The sequence below is a fragment of the Ctenocephalides felis genome, unplaced genomic scaffold, assembly GCF_003426905.1.
Source record: "Ctenocephalides felis isolate EL2017-DRISC unplaced genomic scaffold, ASM342690v1 CF-g0.4_SCAFFOLD_01170, whole genome shotgun sequence".
NCBI classification, from domain to species: domain Eukaryota; kingdom Metazoa; phylum Arthropoda; class Insecta; order Siphonaptera; family Pulicidae; genus Ctenocephalides; species Ctenocephalides felis.
The window spans coordinates 85,955,118-85,971,067 of NW_020537324.1; the positions used below are offsets into that span (position 1 = coordinate 85,955,118).

Genomic DNA, 15,950 nt, shown 5'->3' on the forward strand with positions numbered 1-15,950 from the left:
GTGAAGACGACAGAAGACGAGCTGCCGAAGAAGCCTTGAAAAAGGCTGCTGAAGAAGCTGAAAACGAAGAAAGGAACGTAGGAAATCCAGTAGACGAAGAAGCAAAATCGACCAAGAAAGGTAAAATTACTAATTTAATAAAAAATTAAACCTTACCAAATCTATTACTGATAATTTTTGTGTAGGCTGATTCTGCTTTTGAGTCAGGAGCATCTACTGGAAGCAGAACTCCGAACGAGCCTCAAAATAATACAGTACTTATAGGATCACCTATAAAATTGCGAAAAACACAGAAACCTGTAGACAATGAAGAAACTACAGTAGATACCAATAAAAACCAAGACGAAATTTCTGATCAAAACGTAGAACCAATCGACAATCAAACTAAACCCTTGATAATTCCAAAACCCCAAGCACCAGTAATAAACTGCATACATCCAAATATTTCCACATTCGTGGACAATAATGTAAACTCATCAGAGTATTACCAGCTTTTGAGACCTCCAGATGTTATGGTGCAATCTGCACCACCAGTACCAAATGTCCAAATACTATCAGCACAAGAACAATTGACTTATGCTCCAAATTTTATGCAAAACCAACAAATTTATCACGAAATTCAGAAAGAGTCATCACAAAACGTTAGCAAGTTACAGAGTAGTTTGGAATCTTTGCAACTGGCGTATGCGCCAAATTTTATGGCACCGAATGTGCAACCTCAGATAGTTTATACAGTCAGAAATGTGGGGAACGAATTTATCCAAAAACCATGAATTGTGACAAACCTGATACTGCCAACGTACCAAATCCTCCAGAATCTTCACAATAATTTCACAACCATCACAAAACCAAGAATTAGTCCTCCAAAATCCCTTACCATCCCCCAACACTAGCTTCCAACCTTACCACAAAGACTTTTACCCCCATCAGGCAATACTACCACGATATGCCTCTGCAGGAAGTCTTTGCCACGTGGCTTGTGGCTCCGACAGACCCTTGACGCCTTCCAAATTTAGGTCAGGACAACTCAAGGAAGCTTGGACCCAGACTGATGAAAAAAATAAAAGAAGATCGGTTTCTTCTTCTGATGGCGGTGCCAGCAGTGTTAGAAATAATGGTAAAAGGAGACCCTCGAATGAGAGGCCTAAATGGGGGGCTAATAGACCCACTGTGAGATACGTTACTCAGAGCGAAAAGGATCCTTTTTATGAATTGAGGAGGAGCAATGGGGGACGTAGGAAGCATCGACAGATTAGACTCAGAAGAGCTTATGAAATACAGGTAAGTAAATATAAATTTTATCTTCTTATATATAAAAATGGAGCTCTCGATCAAATGATTTGGTAAAACTCGAAAACGGCCTTACCGATTTGGCCAGTTTTAGTCTTGAAAAATTCGTGCGAATCAGTAGGTTGTCGGAAAGGTGAGATATTATTTCAAAATCGCGTACAAACTTTAGATTTTTAATTTGAACATTTTTGTAGAAGCGTAATTTAAATTAAACAATTGACGGTGGCAATTACGTGAAATGTCAAACGCTCTTGACAGATGATGTTCAATTACGTTTAATAGGATGTTTTACGCAAATATTATTTATTTATGATAAATTTGTAGTAAGTAGTTTTGTTTGTAGTTTTATTTATATACAAAAAAGTTAGTAAACGGGCCGCAAGTGTTACTAGAGACTCAAAATATAAACTTTTTTGATATGTTAATATGAAAATGCACTTTTTGGCATATTTTTCTCAAACACGGTGCTCTGAAAGATCTCATTTGTATAATTATATACTCATTGGTAGTTATAAAACATTTTCTATGTTATATTATTTTTTATTTATCTTATTTAAATTCAGAACCTAAATTTGGTATCGATAAAATGGACATTTTGTCGAATAACATTTTTCCAGTTATAATTTCCCAGAATTTATCGCAAAATAGATAGTAATATATGGAGGTCCGGGATTAAAAAGGTCCAGCACCGATGTGCCAAAAATTAGTAAAGTTAAGCATTGTTTAACAACAATATTTGAAAGTAGAGGAAAAAAGATGTATAGCCAGCTATAAACTTGATTTGAAAACAATAATCTTTGAAATGGGGAACGGTTATCCTTGAAAATCCATAATAAAAGTATTTTCTTTTGTTGGTAGTTTTAGCATTAGTTAAAAATGTAATTATTTTGTAAAATACCTTTAAAATTATAATAGGGTTTTTATTAAATTTACTTTAATTCATCGAATGTAACTTGAAACTTTTCAAAAAGCAGGTCAAAGAAGAAATACTTAATTCATTTACTATCTCTCTTCGCAAAAATTTGAAAATTCTGTATAAGCTCAGTAGTATTATTTACAATTATACACAAAATCCAGAATCCAAAAAGAATCTGAAAAACTTGAAACGTAATTAATAAGCCGAAAGACCAAAAAAAAAGACTCGGATTGGATTATACGACGTTTTCTATAGAAAGTGTATAAAACTTGCAGTTTGATTGTATTGACAAAATATAGACAAACTAATGGGGTTTATTGTTTTTATAATACCTAACTGTATACAGCATTCAAACAACACATCCTTATGCACTTAAAATACTAATATTTTTGATTCCCTAGAAATTGTTTAGAATATACCTTACTCAGCAAAACAACGTTTGCCGGGTCAGCTAGTAATATATAAAAATGGAGCTCTCGATCAAATAATCCGCTAAAACTCGAAAACGGCCTTACCGATTTGGCCAGTCTCAGTCTTGAAAAATTCGTGCGAATCAGTAGGTTGTCGGAAAGGTGAGATATTATTTCAAAATCGCGTAGAAACTTTACATTTTCAATTTGAACATTTTTGTAGAAGCGTAATTTGAATAAAACAATGGACGGTAGCAAATCCGTCAAATGACAAACGTTTTTGACAGATGATGTTCATTTACTTTTAATAGGATGTTTTACGTGAATATTATTTAATTATGATTAAATTGTTGTAAATAGTTTTGCTCGTAGTTATATTTATATACAAAAACGTTATTAAACGGATCGCAAGTGTTACTAGAAACTCAAAATATCAACTTTTTTGAAATGTTAATATCAAATTGCACTTTTTGGCGTTGTAGCACTCTTTTTTTGCAAATCATATTTTTCTCAAACACCAGGACTTTTTTTATTTAACCAGGGGCCCTTTGGGGTAAAGGATACAATTGTTTGAGTATAAATACCTATAACTTATAACAATATAAAGAAGACTAGCAAATGTAATAAGAGAAGAAGGTTGTAGAGTGAAGTTCAATATATATCAATAACTAATTCAAAAGTTCAATATATCATAAACTAAATAGTGGTTCTATTCACATATCTTATGGTGATGGAATATTTATAATTTGCAGTGCGCTTATATCAAATTAATGACAGTGATCCTCATCAATTATTTTTTATTTATGTTATTTAAATTCAGAACCTAAATTTGGTATCGATCAAAGGGACATTTTGTCGAATAACATTTTCCCAGTTATAATTTCTCAGAATTTATCGAAGAATAGATATTAATATATGAAGGACCGGGATTAAAAATCAGTAAAGTTAAGCATTGTTTAACAACAATATTTGAAAGTAGAGGGAAAAGGGTGTATAGCCAGCTATAACCTTGATTCTTATGACTTTGCTACCGAGAGATAAACGGCAATCTTTGAAAATCCATAATAAAAGTATTTTCTTACGTTGGTAGTTTTTTAGGATTAGTTAAAAGTGTAATTATTTGGTAAAATACCTTTAAAATTGAAATAAGACACTAAAACCTGTTTGCCACCTGGTCGTTCCGAGTTACTCCGCCTCCGAAAAGGTCTAGATAACAAATTTTTGAAAAACATAAAAAATCACATTTTTACAATGATGAAATAGCTGGCAGTTTTACTGAACGTAGTCAGATAATTGTTCGTTTGATATTATTGTTGCGATATAATTAGTTTGATTTTTGTAATATAATTAATATTTGTTCAAAGTCAAATTGGACCTTTGTGCCTTGCCTTGCTCTACATATATACTTTTTATTAAGTTTACTTTAATTCATCGAATGTTACTTGAAACTTTTCAAAAAGCAGGTCAAAGAAGAAATACTTAATTCATTTTCTATCTCTCCTCGCAAAAATGTGAAAGTTTTGTATAAGCTCAGTAGTATTATTTACAATTAAACACAAAATCCAGAATCCAACAAGAATCTGAAAAACTTGAAACGCAATCAATAAGACGAAAGACCAAAAAAGACTTAGATTGGATTATACAATGTTTTCTATAGAAAGTGTATAAGACTTCCAGTTTGATTGTATTGACAAAATATAGACAAACTAATGGGGTTTATAATACCTCATTGTATATAGCATTCACAAAACACATCCTTATACACTTAAAGTATTAATATTTTTGATTCTCTAGAAATTGTTTAGAATAAACCTTACTTAGCAAAACAACGTTTGCCGAGTCAGCTAATATACAAATAAATATATGCATAATTATTTTTTTATTTCAGCAAGAGTACAGCGTGGATGGTTCCAGCGAAGACGACCAGCCAAACGACGAAGTCTTCTCAAAATCCACATCAGACCAATCTTCGAACACAGAAACACCTTCCAAAAACCAAAAACCAAAACAGGTTTCCAGAAACATTATCCACCAGACTACAGAAATCGTACCCTTAGTCCGTACTTCATCAGGGCTCACCAGAAAAGATAGGCTAGACGAGCAAAATGAAAACCAGAAGAAAAAATCTTCGAGGAACAGAAAGTGGTCCAGTGGAAGTTCCAGCGATGTGATTTTGGAGCAACTGATGACAGGTTCTGGTGTGTGGAAAAATAAAGGGATTGTTACCAGGAACGGTTGGAGAAAAATTGAGAAAAATGGAGGCAGTGATGAGGATTTGAGGACTATTGAACGGTTGGAAATAGAAGATTGAAGGAATTAAATTTAGGTCTAAAACAATACATTTTAGAATTATTAAATAAATAGTTACAAAGATGTACTATATATAGTAAAGATGATCATATAATTTCCCAAATATTTTAAACGTATGTTGAGAATTTTCTCGTTCTGAAAAGGACAGCTGAACCGATTTGAATGATTCAAAAAGTATTCAACTTGTGAATTTTTGTATTTCTGGTGAAGGCAGGCCCAGCCATTCTAAAACATAATTTTGTCCTAGAAAAACTTAATGGAAATTTATTCAAAATTTGTTTTTTTTTATAGATAATTACTTAAAAATTTTAGCTTGAATTATTTGACTATAAGTAAAATTTGAGTTTTATGTAGTTTTCAGAGTTTTGTATAAATAAGCACATAAAGTTAACAAAAAATTATTTTAACTGCTATTTTTATAGTTATATTATTTAAATTATTGTTATCTGTACTTTACTTTGATATTAAATTTTTTTAATATATTTATAATCCTTGAACTTAATTATTACCGTATTGTTAATAATTATTCGAATATTTTTATAAATTTTATACAATTTCAAAATAATATAAAAATTGTTAGCTTTTCCTCAAATTTTGCAAAATAAAGTTGCAAAATTTTTATGTCTTACACATCTCAAATTTGAAATAAAATTAAGAAATATAAAAAAAATTACATGTAAAATAAAAAATTATTCTTAAATAAATCATAAACTCATGTTTACTATATATAGCACAACGGGCTAATATAAACTCACCAATAATCAATTATATAAAATTAGATTTATTAAACAAATTTTATATCAATAAATTAGTTCTGTTTTCGCACCGATTTATATTGATATTATATCTTAAGATATAATCTTATATCTTAAGATTTAATCTTAAGATATAATTAAACTAGCTGTAAGTGGAATTCTGTCTTAAAGCAATTATGGCATCGTGCCTTAAGGCAAATTGCTGGAACTTCCCATACCGTAACGAAATGTTCGAGAAATTTTGAATGTTTTCAAATAGATTATTATAAATATTGTAACATTGTCTAATATTGAAATTGTGAAATTATTTGTAAAGTATATTAAAACTATAGTTAGAATTAAAAATAAAATCTGAAATATTTTCGATATACAAAAAACTAAAAAAAAAAAAAAAAAAAAAAAATTGGAACAAAATTTTTTTTTCCAAAATCAATTATTTTGTTAAGACAAGCAGAAAGTTCTTTGAATCATTTAAATCGGACGCTTAGTTCTCTCAAAAACTGCCATTTTTTACATATTTAGCTCTGTATCTTCGAAATGGCTGGGCCTGCCTTTGCCAAAAACTAATAAACACTTCTCCCAATCATTACTAATTGAATGTTTTTTAGATCATTCAAATCGGATACTCCGTTCTCTCAAAAATTCGATTTCTATTTTCTGCACTCTTTGCTCTGTATCTCCGAAACGACTGGACCTGCCTTTGCCAAAAACTAATCAGCTCTTTTCCCTATCAATAGGAATCGAATATTTTTTGAACCATTCAAATCGGTTGATCCGTGCGCCCTAAAACGTGACTGGAAATTTGTATCCATACATACATACACACACACACACACACACACACACACACACACACACACATCCATTTTTTCTGAGGTATGCCAAAACGTTCAGAAACCTTCAAAACGTCGAGAAATGTAAAAATTTTCAATTCCGATTTTCGGCCCATTACAATAACTTACCCTACGGGAAGTTAATAATTATTTAATATTTTATATATTATTCTATTAAATATAATAATTAGATTTACTGAATTTTAATTATATCTATTTAAAATATTTTATAACATTTATAAAAATGTTTTACCGAATGTAATCATTGTTTTAATAAAAATTGAGTAAAATTTTAATAATCGTTTGAAAATTTTATTCTTTAAAACTTCAATATTTTATTATAATAATATAATTATAATAGAACAATTGTAATCTATTTCAGAATTTTTACAAATTTAAAAAAAACTTTTTGATTGATTGATGAATACCACATAAAAATCTTGTAAAATGATAAATAATAATTATAAATAATTATTATTAAATATAAATAATTCTCTAATAAATATTATATACTTTAAAAACTATTTAATGACTTTAAGATAAGTTTAAAATTATCAGTCTCTAATTTGTTTTAATTTCCATTAAATCAGAAAATACTCCAAGAAAGCTATTTATAGAAATAGGTTAAATTTCCCAGTTGTTTGATCAATAAAACTCCATTTTGCCTAAAACTTGTTAACCTTGTTAGTTAATATTTAATATATTAAATGGATGATCTGTTTGGTGATAAAAAAGAGGAAACAACAGTCTTAGATTTATCCAAATGTTCAGCTGACACCAAAGAAGAATTTAAGAGGCTGCTGGAACAAGTACCTGACTACAAAACAAGACCCATCAAGGTAATAAAAATCTCTAAATAATAAATCTATTATTATTTATAATTTTGTTATTCAGGTTCGTCAAGAAGAGATCAGAATACGTGAAAAAAACTTCAAATTTCGCATTTCCAAAAAACGTTTGAGCCAGGAACTTCGGTTGCAACAAATGCAGGAGGCAAGGGCTAATAATACAGGATCACCTACACCAGGTAGAAAAGGAAATAAATGCATATCAAATTTAGTTATTATCCTTTAATATTTATTGCCTAAAAAGAAGTTCGTGTTTTAGCCAAAAAATCCGATAAAAATGAAAAACTTTAGAAAGATGACGACTTGGCTGGTCGTCAGCAGTTTTTTTTATTAATTATCATTTTGTATTTTTTATTATTTAGGGATGGTTCGTAAAAACAAAGAAGCAAACACAGGCGGAAGATACAAATACCAAAATCCGATTCCAATAGAGATGCAATCTCTAAAAATGGAAGATTTGTATTCAGTTCCAATTGATTGGAGAATGTTGACCACTTTGCGTCCAAAAAATAAAGTGGACGAAGAGTATTTCAGCAGGTACAATAATAAAATATATAAAAATTGTTATTAACAATAAAAGGTTTAAAAAATCACTTACAGGCTGGTGGAACTCGGAAAGGCTTCCATGAAAGCCCTAGAACGAGAAAAGACCCAGGAAGCAAAACAACCTGATGCTCGAAAGACCAAAAATCGTGCTGGAGTCATCGAAACAAGATTGGTGTCTTGTGCTGAATGTCTTGAAGAACTCTGTGACGGTAATAAAAAAATAGTAATAAAAAATTAATAAATAAAATGTTGAATTTATTAAACTTCTTTTATCCAGGAAAGAATTGTTACAAGTTCACCTACGACATGTTTGCCCGTCCAGATCCAAACGCGGCTGAAAATCAAACCGGAAACAATATTCCTAAAACAATAGCGCCCCAAAGTTCCGGAGCGCCCGGAGGAGGCACTGGAGGCGGAGGTTCGCGTGGGAAATCCCGAAACAACCAGCGGAGACCCCGTACAGTCGCTGTAGGAAATTCTAATGCTAAAAATAAAAGTGCGAAGGGCAATAAGCCCCTTAGAAGGAGCAAAAGTGTCGGACCTCAGTCTGCTAGGTCTAAGAGCAAAACTATGACCAGGAGCAAAAGTTTGGGAAGAAAACAGAATTGAGATAAAATTATAAAGGATATATAGTGTTTATTGTAGACATGCTTTGAAATGTGTATGTTTTGTTATACCGTTGTTATAAAATTTATCAATGTCACTTTAATAAATATTAATATCAATTTACTGGTTGTTTTTTACTTTTAAACAAATTCTGTTAAAACCGCCATTTTGTTTATTGAAAACTTCAAATCAACGGCGGGTTTTACATAATTTTTTGTGAAAATTTACTTCATATAATTACATACAAATAAACAAAGTATTTACCGCAAAATTTGTGCAAATTATAAACATATTAATTACTCTTAACAATGAACAACAAGCATTCATAAAAACAATACAATGACACTGTACATAACCCCAATAAAAAATTCTTACCTTATATCCACATTTTTACTTATTTTATTTAGTTATTTATTACTAATAAAAACGCATCCACGTATATATAATAAAGATTTATATTCTTTTTAAAATCAAAACACATAATTACACAATAATTTTCAACAACCAAAAATTGTGGCAAGTCAAATAATATAACTGTCAAAACACCGGAAGATAGGCGTACAAAAAAATATACAAACTTTTAACTTAAAACCACTTCACACCATTAAAGTAACGCGTCAAATTCAAAATTAATTATCTACAAATATATAATTTATAAATTATCTATTATACTACATTATTAATTACACATAGTCATTTAAAAATCATTTAGTAAAATTGTCTTGTAAGAGATATTATAACATTGTTCAGTCCCATGGGTAAAAATTCATTTGGAAACTATACAAATTATAATTTATCAAATAGATGTATAAACATATCATGTTTTACTTGAATTAATATTTGTTCAAAATGTTTTGCAAATTGCATTCATTATATAATAGTTTAAAAACTAATTTTCCTGCTTTTAATCTAAAATTCATGGTTTGTTTAAAAATTCTTTGCAGACAAAACATTTTAATCAAATATTCCATTCTCACAATAACAATTGTAAAAGAATTTCATATTACAATTTCCAATCTGATTAAAATTAATTACTATAAAAAATGATATGCGTACATAATTTTATATACATTAGCTAAATTTAAAGAATCTTCAAAGTCGGACGACTGTATTTAGCAGCCTTTGTGATATTTATAGGTAACTTTTGTGTTTGCCGATAGGAAGAGACTTAGTATTCATACACTGAACATGCAATTTTATTTATGCCTAATAGAACTTAAACATTTTTTTTGGCACTAGCAAATTTTTACCAAAAAGCCAACAAAAATAACTTACAAAAATATCTTCATTATATTTCCATCGTAAGCAAAAATAGGGCATAACACATCTTTACAATATATCTATATCTCATTATTTATTTATATATATATTAATTGTCTTTTTATTTATAATCTAATTGTATATATAACTATACTTATGCTTAAAAGTAATATTAAATATTTACAATTACACAGTATTTCAAATATCATCGAAACAGAAAACATTTATTTTGGAAAAATATATAGGACATTTTATAAGTACACAAAAGCAGCGCTCTTTCTATGTTGCAGTCTTATAAAAGTCGTATAGCGAGTTTTAAAAATCATGTCATAGTGTGCTGTATTTAAATTAATCGATTTTAATTAATATATTCCAACTATTAGTTAAGGTTAACTAAGTTTATTGTCATACAGTCGATCTATACCAATAAATTAATGTGATTTAGATCATATACACATTAAATGTATATATATATATATATATATATATATATATGTATATATATGTATATAAATGTATTGTTTGTATAAATCGACCCTAATTCTGTTGGACCTCCTAATACAATGAGTTTACTTTCATTCTAAACTATTAATATCTTCAAACAATAAAAAAAACATCGTTGTTAACAATTAGTTGGTCATTTCGCAAACAAAATCTAAAAACACAATCTCTAAAAATCATTCTCCCGAAAAAGTTATTACACTTTACAAAATATAAATACATGCAGCCTTTGATTTATTAATTATTTATCTCAACAAAAGCTGCATGTACTTTGACTAAAACAATTTTTTTTACAAAGCTCAGGTACCAGCTGAGAAAAGGCAGTGCACTTTTCACTCGATAAAACTTAGAAACATTCAACAAAATTATGTTTCAAAAACCAAAATTATATCAGCATATGATTCTGAAGTTTCAACCGCATTTATACGACTGACAGATATGATACAAACCATCACACGAGTGTCTTGTATTATTTAGACAGACAAGACAAGAACTCGTCAATTTTTCTTCTAGTAATTATCTACAATGTGATATTTATTCATTCCTTGCGAGCTTTCTTCTTGGTTTTCTTTGCAGCTTTGGCCTCGGTCCACACATCTGGTAAAAGAATTATTGAAGATTAATTTGTGAAGATTATTTGAGAATTGCTTATTGTACTTATTTTCCTTTGGAGATAAAACAATTGTCTATTGTTATTATACTTTTAAACAATGGAATTTGAGATATTGATAAATGTATATTAAAATTTCATTGTTACCTTGTGTAAACATGGAAAAATATTTCATTGTGTCTGCAATGAATTTTTAAATAGACAATGAACTTGAGTACAAAAGCTGCAAAAGGAAATTTTGCAAACGAAAAACGAAACTTTGTTTACTTTGAACTCCATCAATGCATTGTTTGAGTAAACAAACACTTTGGTGTATTTATACTAAGTACTATTTTATATTTTTATTATTTCTTACCTCCCAATTCATCAAAAGCAACAGGCTGGTCTGATACCGGTGCAGGTGCAGCAGTTTTAGCAACTTCAGGCTCAACTGCAACTTTAACAGCTTCCTCTTCGACTGCTTTGACCTCCTTTTTAACTTCCTTCTTCACTTCCTTCTTGGTTTCCTTTTTCTCAGCTTCAACCTTAGGTTGACTCTCGACTTCTTAGCTTTCTTAGCCTTCTTCTTATCATCAGCAGGAGCTTCCTCTTTAACAGCTTCAACTACCGGTGTAAGCACAACTTCCTTGATCTTTTCAACTTCTGCAGCAGCCTTTTGCTGTTCATTAACTTTGTCTTTAATTTCTTTTGTGACTTCTTCAAGTTTCTTGTTATCTAAAACCTCAGCTTTCTTTTCCTTCTTAGCATTCTTCTTGGGGCTTTCCTTTTTAGCCTCTTCTAGGTTCTTGCGATTCTTTTTATCATTTTTGGTCAAAACTGTTTCCCAGTTGCCATCATCAAAGTCTAGAGGTTTTTCTTCGGGTTGCTTATTTTTGGAGCTCTTCTTAACTTTCACATCATCCTGTTGATTATTTTTAGTGGTGGCTGCAGATTTTTTATCATTTTTCTTTTGAGCGGGTGCTTCAGCCTTTTTATTTTCTTTGTCTTTCTTGGCAGCATTCTGCTCTTTCGTGGGTGTCTGCTTCTCCTTCACAGGAGACTTTTTAGTTGGGGAGGCTTTTACTTCGGACTTAGATTCTGAAGCGCTGGTGGCATGGCCATTTGACACAGTTTTCTGGGATAATAGAAATATAAAGATCACATAGGATAGATATATTAAGATTATATATGTATTTGTAAATCTATATATGCTTTTTCCAAACAATTAATCCACTAAATAAAAAAACAGTTTTTGAGATGTTAACTATGACGTTTCAGAATTAGATATGTTCCATCATAAGGTTTTTCAGTCAAAAACAATTTTCTATAATATTTATGATGATGATTACAAAATATTAAAAAAATTATACACGAATGGAAATTCTTTTTTCAGGTGCTTTTGACAAAAAATGAGGTGTTTAATTTGGTGTTGGGCCAAAACAATACTGTTGTTCAATAAATGGTCAATCAAGGGGATAAGCAGTTGACCGGCTTATAAATGAATTAATAAGTGACCAGAGACCAGATATATCTAAATTATTCATGTGAACATCTTAGTATCATCAGAATAACCTAATTATAAAGTGAATCAGCGTTTTAACATTTACTGTATTACAAAGTTTGAATAAATAAGGTACAACAATTAAAATATCTGAGTCGAAGTAATACTACAAAGAATAAATTGTTAACCGGTCAATAAAGAGCTAGAGATCAGGGATATCTAAGCAATCAACCATGACCGGTAAGATGGTGATCGTAATATTCAATAATTATAGTGATGTATTAAAACAATATTACGATACTACTCTGCTAAATCACAGAGCAATTGTTGAAAGAGTGAAAGAATATAGATTTTATAAACCAAATCATTTTTCAACCACTATACCTATTTTCTAAATGATGATAGTTTTCATATTGTTTCACATTGCATAAGTATTGTATTGCACACGAATTGAATTAGCATATGGTAAACTACAAATTCAAAACAATGTGAATAAATTATACTAAACAATATTGCATAAAAGTTCTTAATTAAACGAAAGACTACATATGCATGCACTAGATTTATAATTATAATCTTACATATTATGTGTCCATTATTACATATGTCTATTATTACCTTCTCCTTAGTTTTTCCTTTTCTTGGCATCGCGTTTCTTATCATCTCCGGCCGATAATTTTTCGAACTTAGGTTGTTCGGCCGACTTGAATCCGAAAATAAATACCAAAATCGCACAGACCAAAACTGCGGCCACGGCAGTTGCAGGGAAAAGGAATTGCGCTTTAAGGGCGCTCGATAGAACTTCCATTACGAATTAATTTATTTACGATTTAAACAGCTAAAAAGCTCCCGTGGATGTGGGAGAGACAGATGTTTGATAAGACGATTTTAACTTATGCCTAGACGGTAGACACTTGCCAGCTTGTCACTTTGATATTTGATGACGCGTCTCTGACGTACACAAACTTGACAACCGGGACGACATAGAGGAAAAAAGGTTAATAGATAGTGACTGCGTACAAAGATGGAGGATTCGAAAATGGATTGAAATTTATGAGTTTCAAAAGCAAAATATTTATTTTGTGAAATAAACAGCTGCAATTTTTTATCTAAATAGCCAAATCTCAATTCTTAGATTTTTAAGTCAATGTTTTAGAGATATTAAGTCGATTATTTACTTGCAACTTGCCTGAGGCAAAATGCCACTTACACCTAGCCATACCAATTTAAAAAATTAACACATTTTAGTATGATTTAATTATCCCTTCCCTTAATTATCTTTCATTTACTATTACATAACAATTCGTTCGTTTATTTTGAGAAGCACAGACATTCTCAAACATAACCTAAATATTTTATTCGCATGCCGAATTTATTCGCTAATGTTTTTCAGCACCTGTGTACGTCACACTAGCAAATTTAGTAAGATTATAAATAAAACAAAAAGTTTTTATTTGAAAATGCTGATGAAGCTTTGTTAACTCGCATAAGAAACAATAATGCTCAAGCAGAAAAAGAAAAGCATTCCTAAAGGAACAGGTATGACAAAATATACTTTGATGTAATGATGGTGATTGAACTAATTGTTTTTTGTTTTGTTTCGTTAGATGAAGAAATTCAAGAACTGTCTGTAAATAATGAAATAGCCAAATTGAGAACTGAGAATTCAAAACTGTCTCAAGAAGTAACCAAACTTTTAAATCAATTAAGAACTTTAGAGATTGCTAAAGGAATACCTCAAATACCTGTACCTGGTCAAACAGTCCACATAGAAGCTCCAAAAGAAACTAACCCAGCCCCAGTACAGAACCTGCAGCACCAGCAAAAGAAACTAAACCAGTTCCTGAAGTAGCAGTAACTAAGGACCCGAAACAAACCTGCCAAGGATAAAAGAAAGATAAAGCCCAGCAACTCCAAAAGCACCTAAAGAAGCAGCTCCTGAACCTGATATTGATGTAGGCCGATTAGACTTCCGTGTTGAAAATTGTAGAAGTCAGCAAGCATCCTGATGCTGACAGTTTATACGTTGAAAATTGATTGCGGAGACCAATCCAAGAACTGTAGTTTCCGGACTTGTTAAATTTTACCTTTAGAGAAATGCAAAACAGAATGTTGGTCTGCTTGTAATTTAAAACCAGCTAAGGTATAACTTAACCTTAAATCCTACTTTATTCCCATTATATTCAATTTATTACTTCAGATGCGTGTCGTTTTATTATCCGAAGCCATGGTGATGTGTGCCTCAACTCCTGAAAAGGTAGAAGTCTTATCCCCACCTGAAGGTTCTGCTCCAGGAGATTTAGTCCACTGTGAAGGATTTCCCAGGCAACCCGATGCCCATTGAATCCAAAGAAGAAAATATTTGAAACTTGTGCACCTGATTTACAAACTAATGAATCCTTAATTGCATGCTATAAAGGTAAAGCTCTGCATGTGCCAGGAAAAGGTAATGTGGTTTCAAAAACATTAAAAAATGTTAATGTCAAGTAATTATATTTAGTTGTACTAAAAATCAATTATACAAATACTCGAACTACATGTGTATATATAATGTTTTTGTATAAAAATACCTATTCACAATGATTAGAGGACTTCAGTTTGTTAAAATAGTCACACACATAATAATTAAGCACTTAAGTTACTCTTCCATGCTCATACTCATTTCGTCGACGTTTGTTTCGTTCATTACTGAATATTGCAGATTGAGATGGACCACTTACACTTTGTGAAGGTTTTTCTGGTGTTATGAGTTAATAGGTGCACTGGTGCCTTCTCTCACTCAATACCTTTAAGTTTTAAAGGATCATTTGGAAAATCGTCAGGGGATAAATCTTCTTCCATTAATTGCTCTATTGTTAAACTGAGCATTGTTGTAGAAAATGTGTCATCCCTTCTTAAACCCAAGGCTATGTGGAACGAATCAACTGCTTGCGCAGTGTGTTTCATTAAAGCCTGCACAAAACCAATAGCAGCATAGGTATTAGGATTTGGGGGATCTATTCTTAGCGCTTGTTGTGGAAGTCTAGGCTTCTTGTAGTTTACCATTGCGGCGACAAGCATGTCCCAAATTGTTATCAAAGTCTCCCAGCATTCATTCACCAAACAATCACCGATGAAACTTTAGCTAAGGCTTCTCTGAACTTATTTCAGCAGTTTGATAATCCTGGTTATGAAAAGCTATAACACCCTTTCGTGTATAACAAAAGGATCTTCTGGACTATTTTTTCAGCTTGCGGAAAACTTCTCTGCTAGTTTGTTATTATTTGTTTAAAACACACACTCCAAACCGATGTACAACATAGGTAAATGACAACCACCATAAGTTTTGAAGCTTTAAAATAAGCAGCCATGCTTGGTCGTGCTCATTTTCCACACCAAAGCTGTGTCCATAAGCTAACCATGCTGGTCCTAGTAACTTGTCTAAGAAGTAGCTTTAGCTAAGTATCTGCGTGCAGGGTCACTTTTACCAATAATGTAATAATACATCCAACAGCATACCGAAATAGCTTTATCCGGGTACAAATCAACAAGTTTAGTGCAAGATAAAGAGTTTGTTGTAGTTACACATTTCTGATAAACAGCTGA

General features: G+C 31.0%; 3 protein-coding genes and 1 pseudogene across 3 annotated transcripts in view; 3 read left to right on the forward strand and 1 right to left on the reverse strand.

The window, feature by feature from the left end:
* Positions 1–7,221: 7,221 nt before the first annotated feature.
* On the forward strand, positions 7,222–8,517 carry LOC113367885. The gene is made up of 5 exons (XM_026609461.1): positions 7,222–7,353; positions 7,409–7,469; positions 7,725–7,899; positions 7,963–8,117; positions 8,186–8,517. The coding sequence occupies exons 1-5, from the start codon at positions 7,222–7,224 to the stop codon at positions 8,515–8,517; spliced, it is 855 nt and encodes a 284-aa protein (XP_026465246.1).
* A 1,780-nt stretch (positions 8,518–10,297) lies between these two features.
* LOC113367886 (electromotor neuron-associated protein 1-like) lies at positions 10,298–13,173 on the reverse strand. Its single transcript, XM_026609462.1, is given in 4 exon segments — positions 10,298–10,872; positions 11,241–11,421; positions 11,424–11,999; positions 13,090–13,173. Coding segments are annotated over 4 exon segments (900 nt in total). The 3' UTR covers positions 10,298–10,813.
* A 691-nt stretch (positions 13,174–13,864) lies between these two features.
* LOC113367887 lies at positions 13,865–14,893 on the forward strand (annotated as a pseudogene).
* Positions 14,894–15,713: 820 nt separating this feature from the next.
* The window catches only part of LOC113367888 (electromotor neuron-associated protein 1-like), a 4,059-nt gene continuing 3,822 nt past the window's right edge, over positions 15,714–15,950 (forward strand). Inside the window, exons 1-2 of the mRNA XM_026609463.1 lie at positions 15,714–15,776; positions 15,859–15,914. Coding sequence (XP_026465248.1) covers positions 15,714–15,776; positions 15,859–15,914 — 119 coding nt within the window. The remainder of the gene's footprint in view (positions 15,777–15,858; positions 15,915–15,950) is intronic.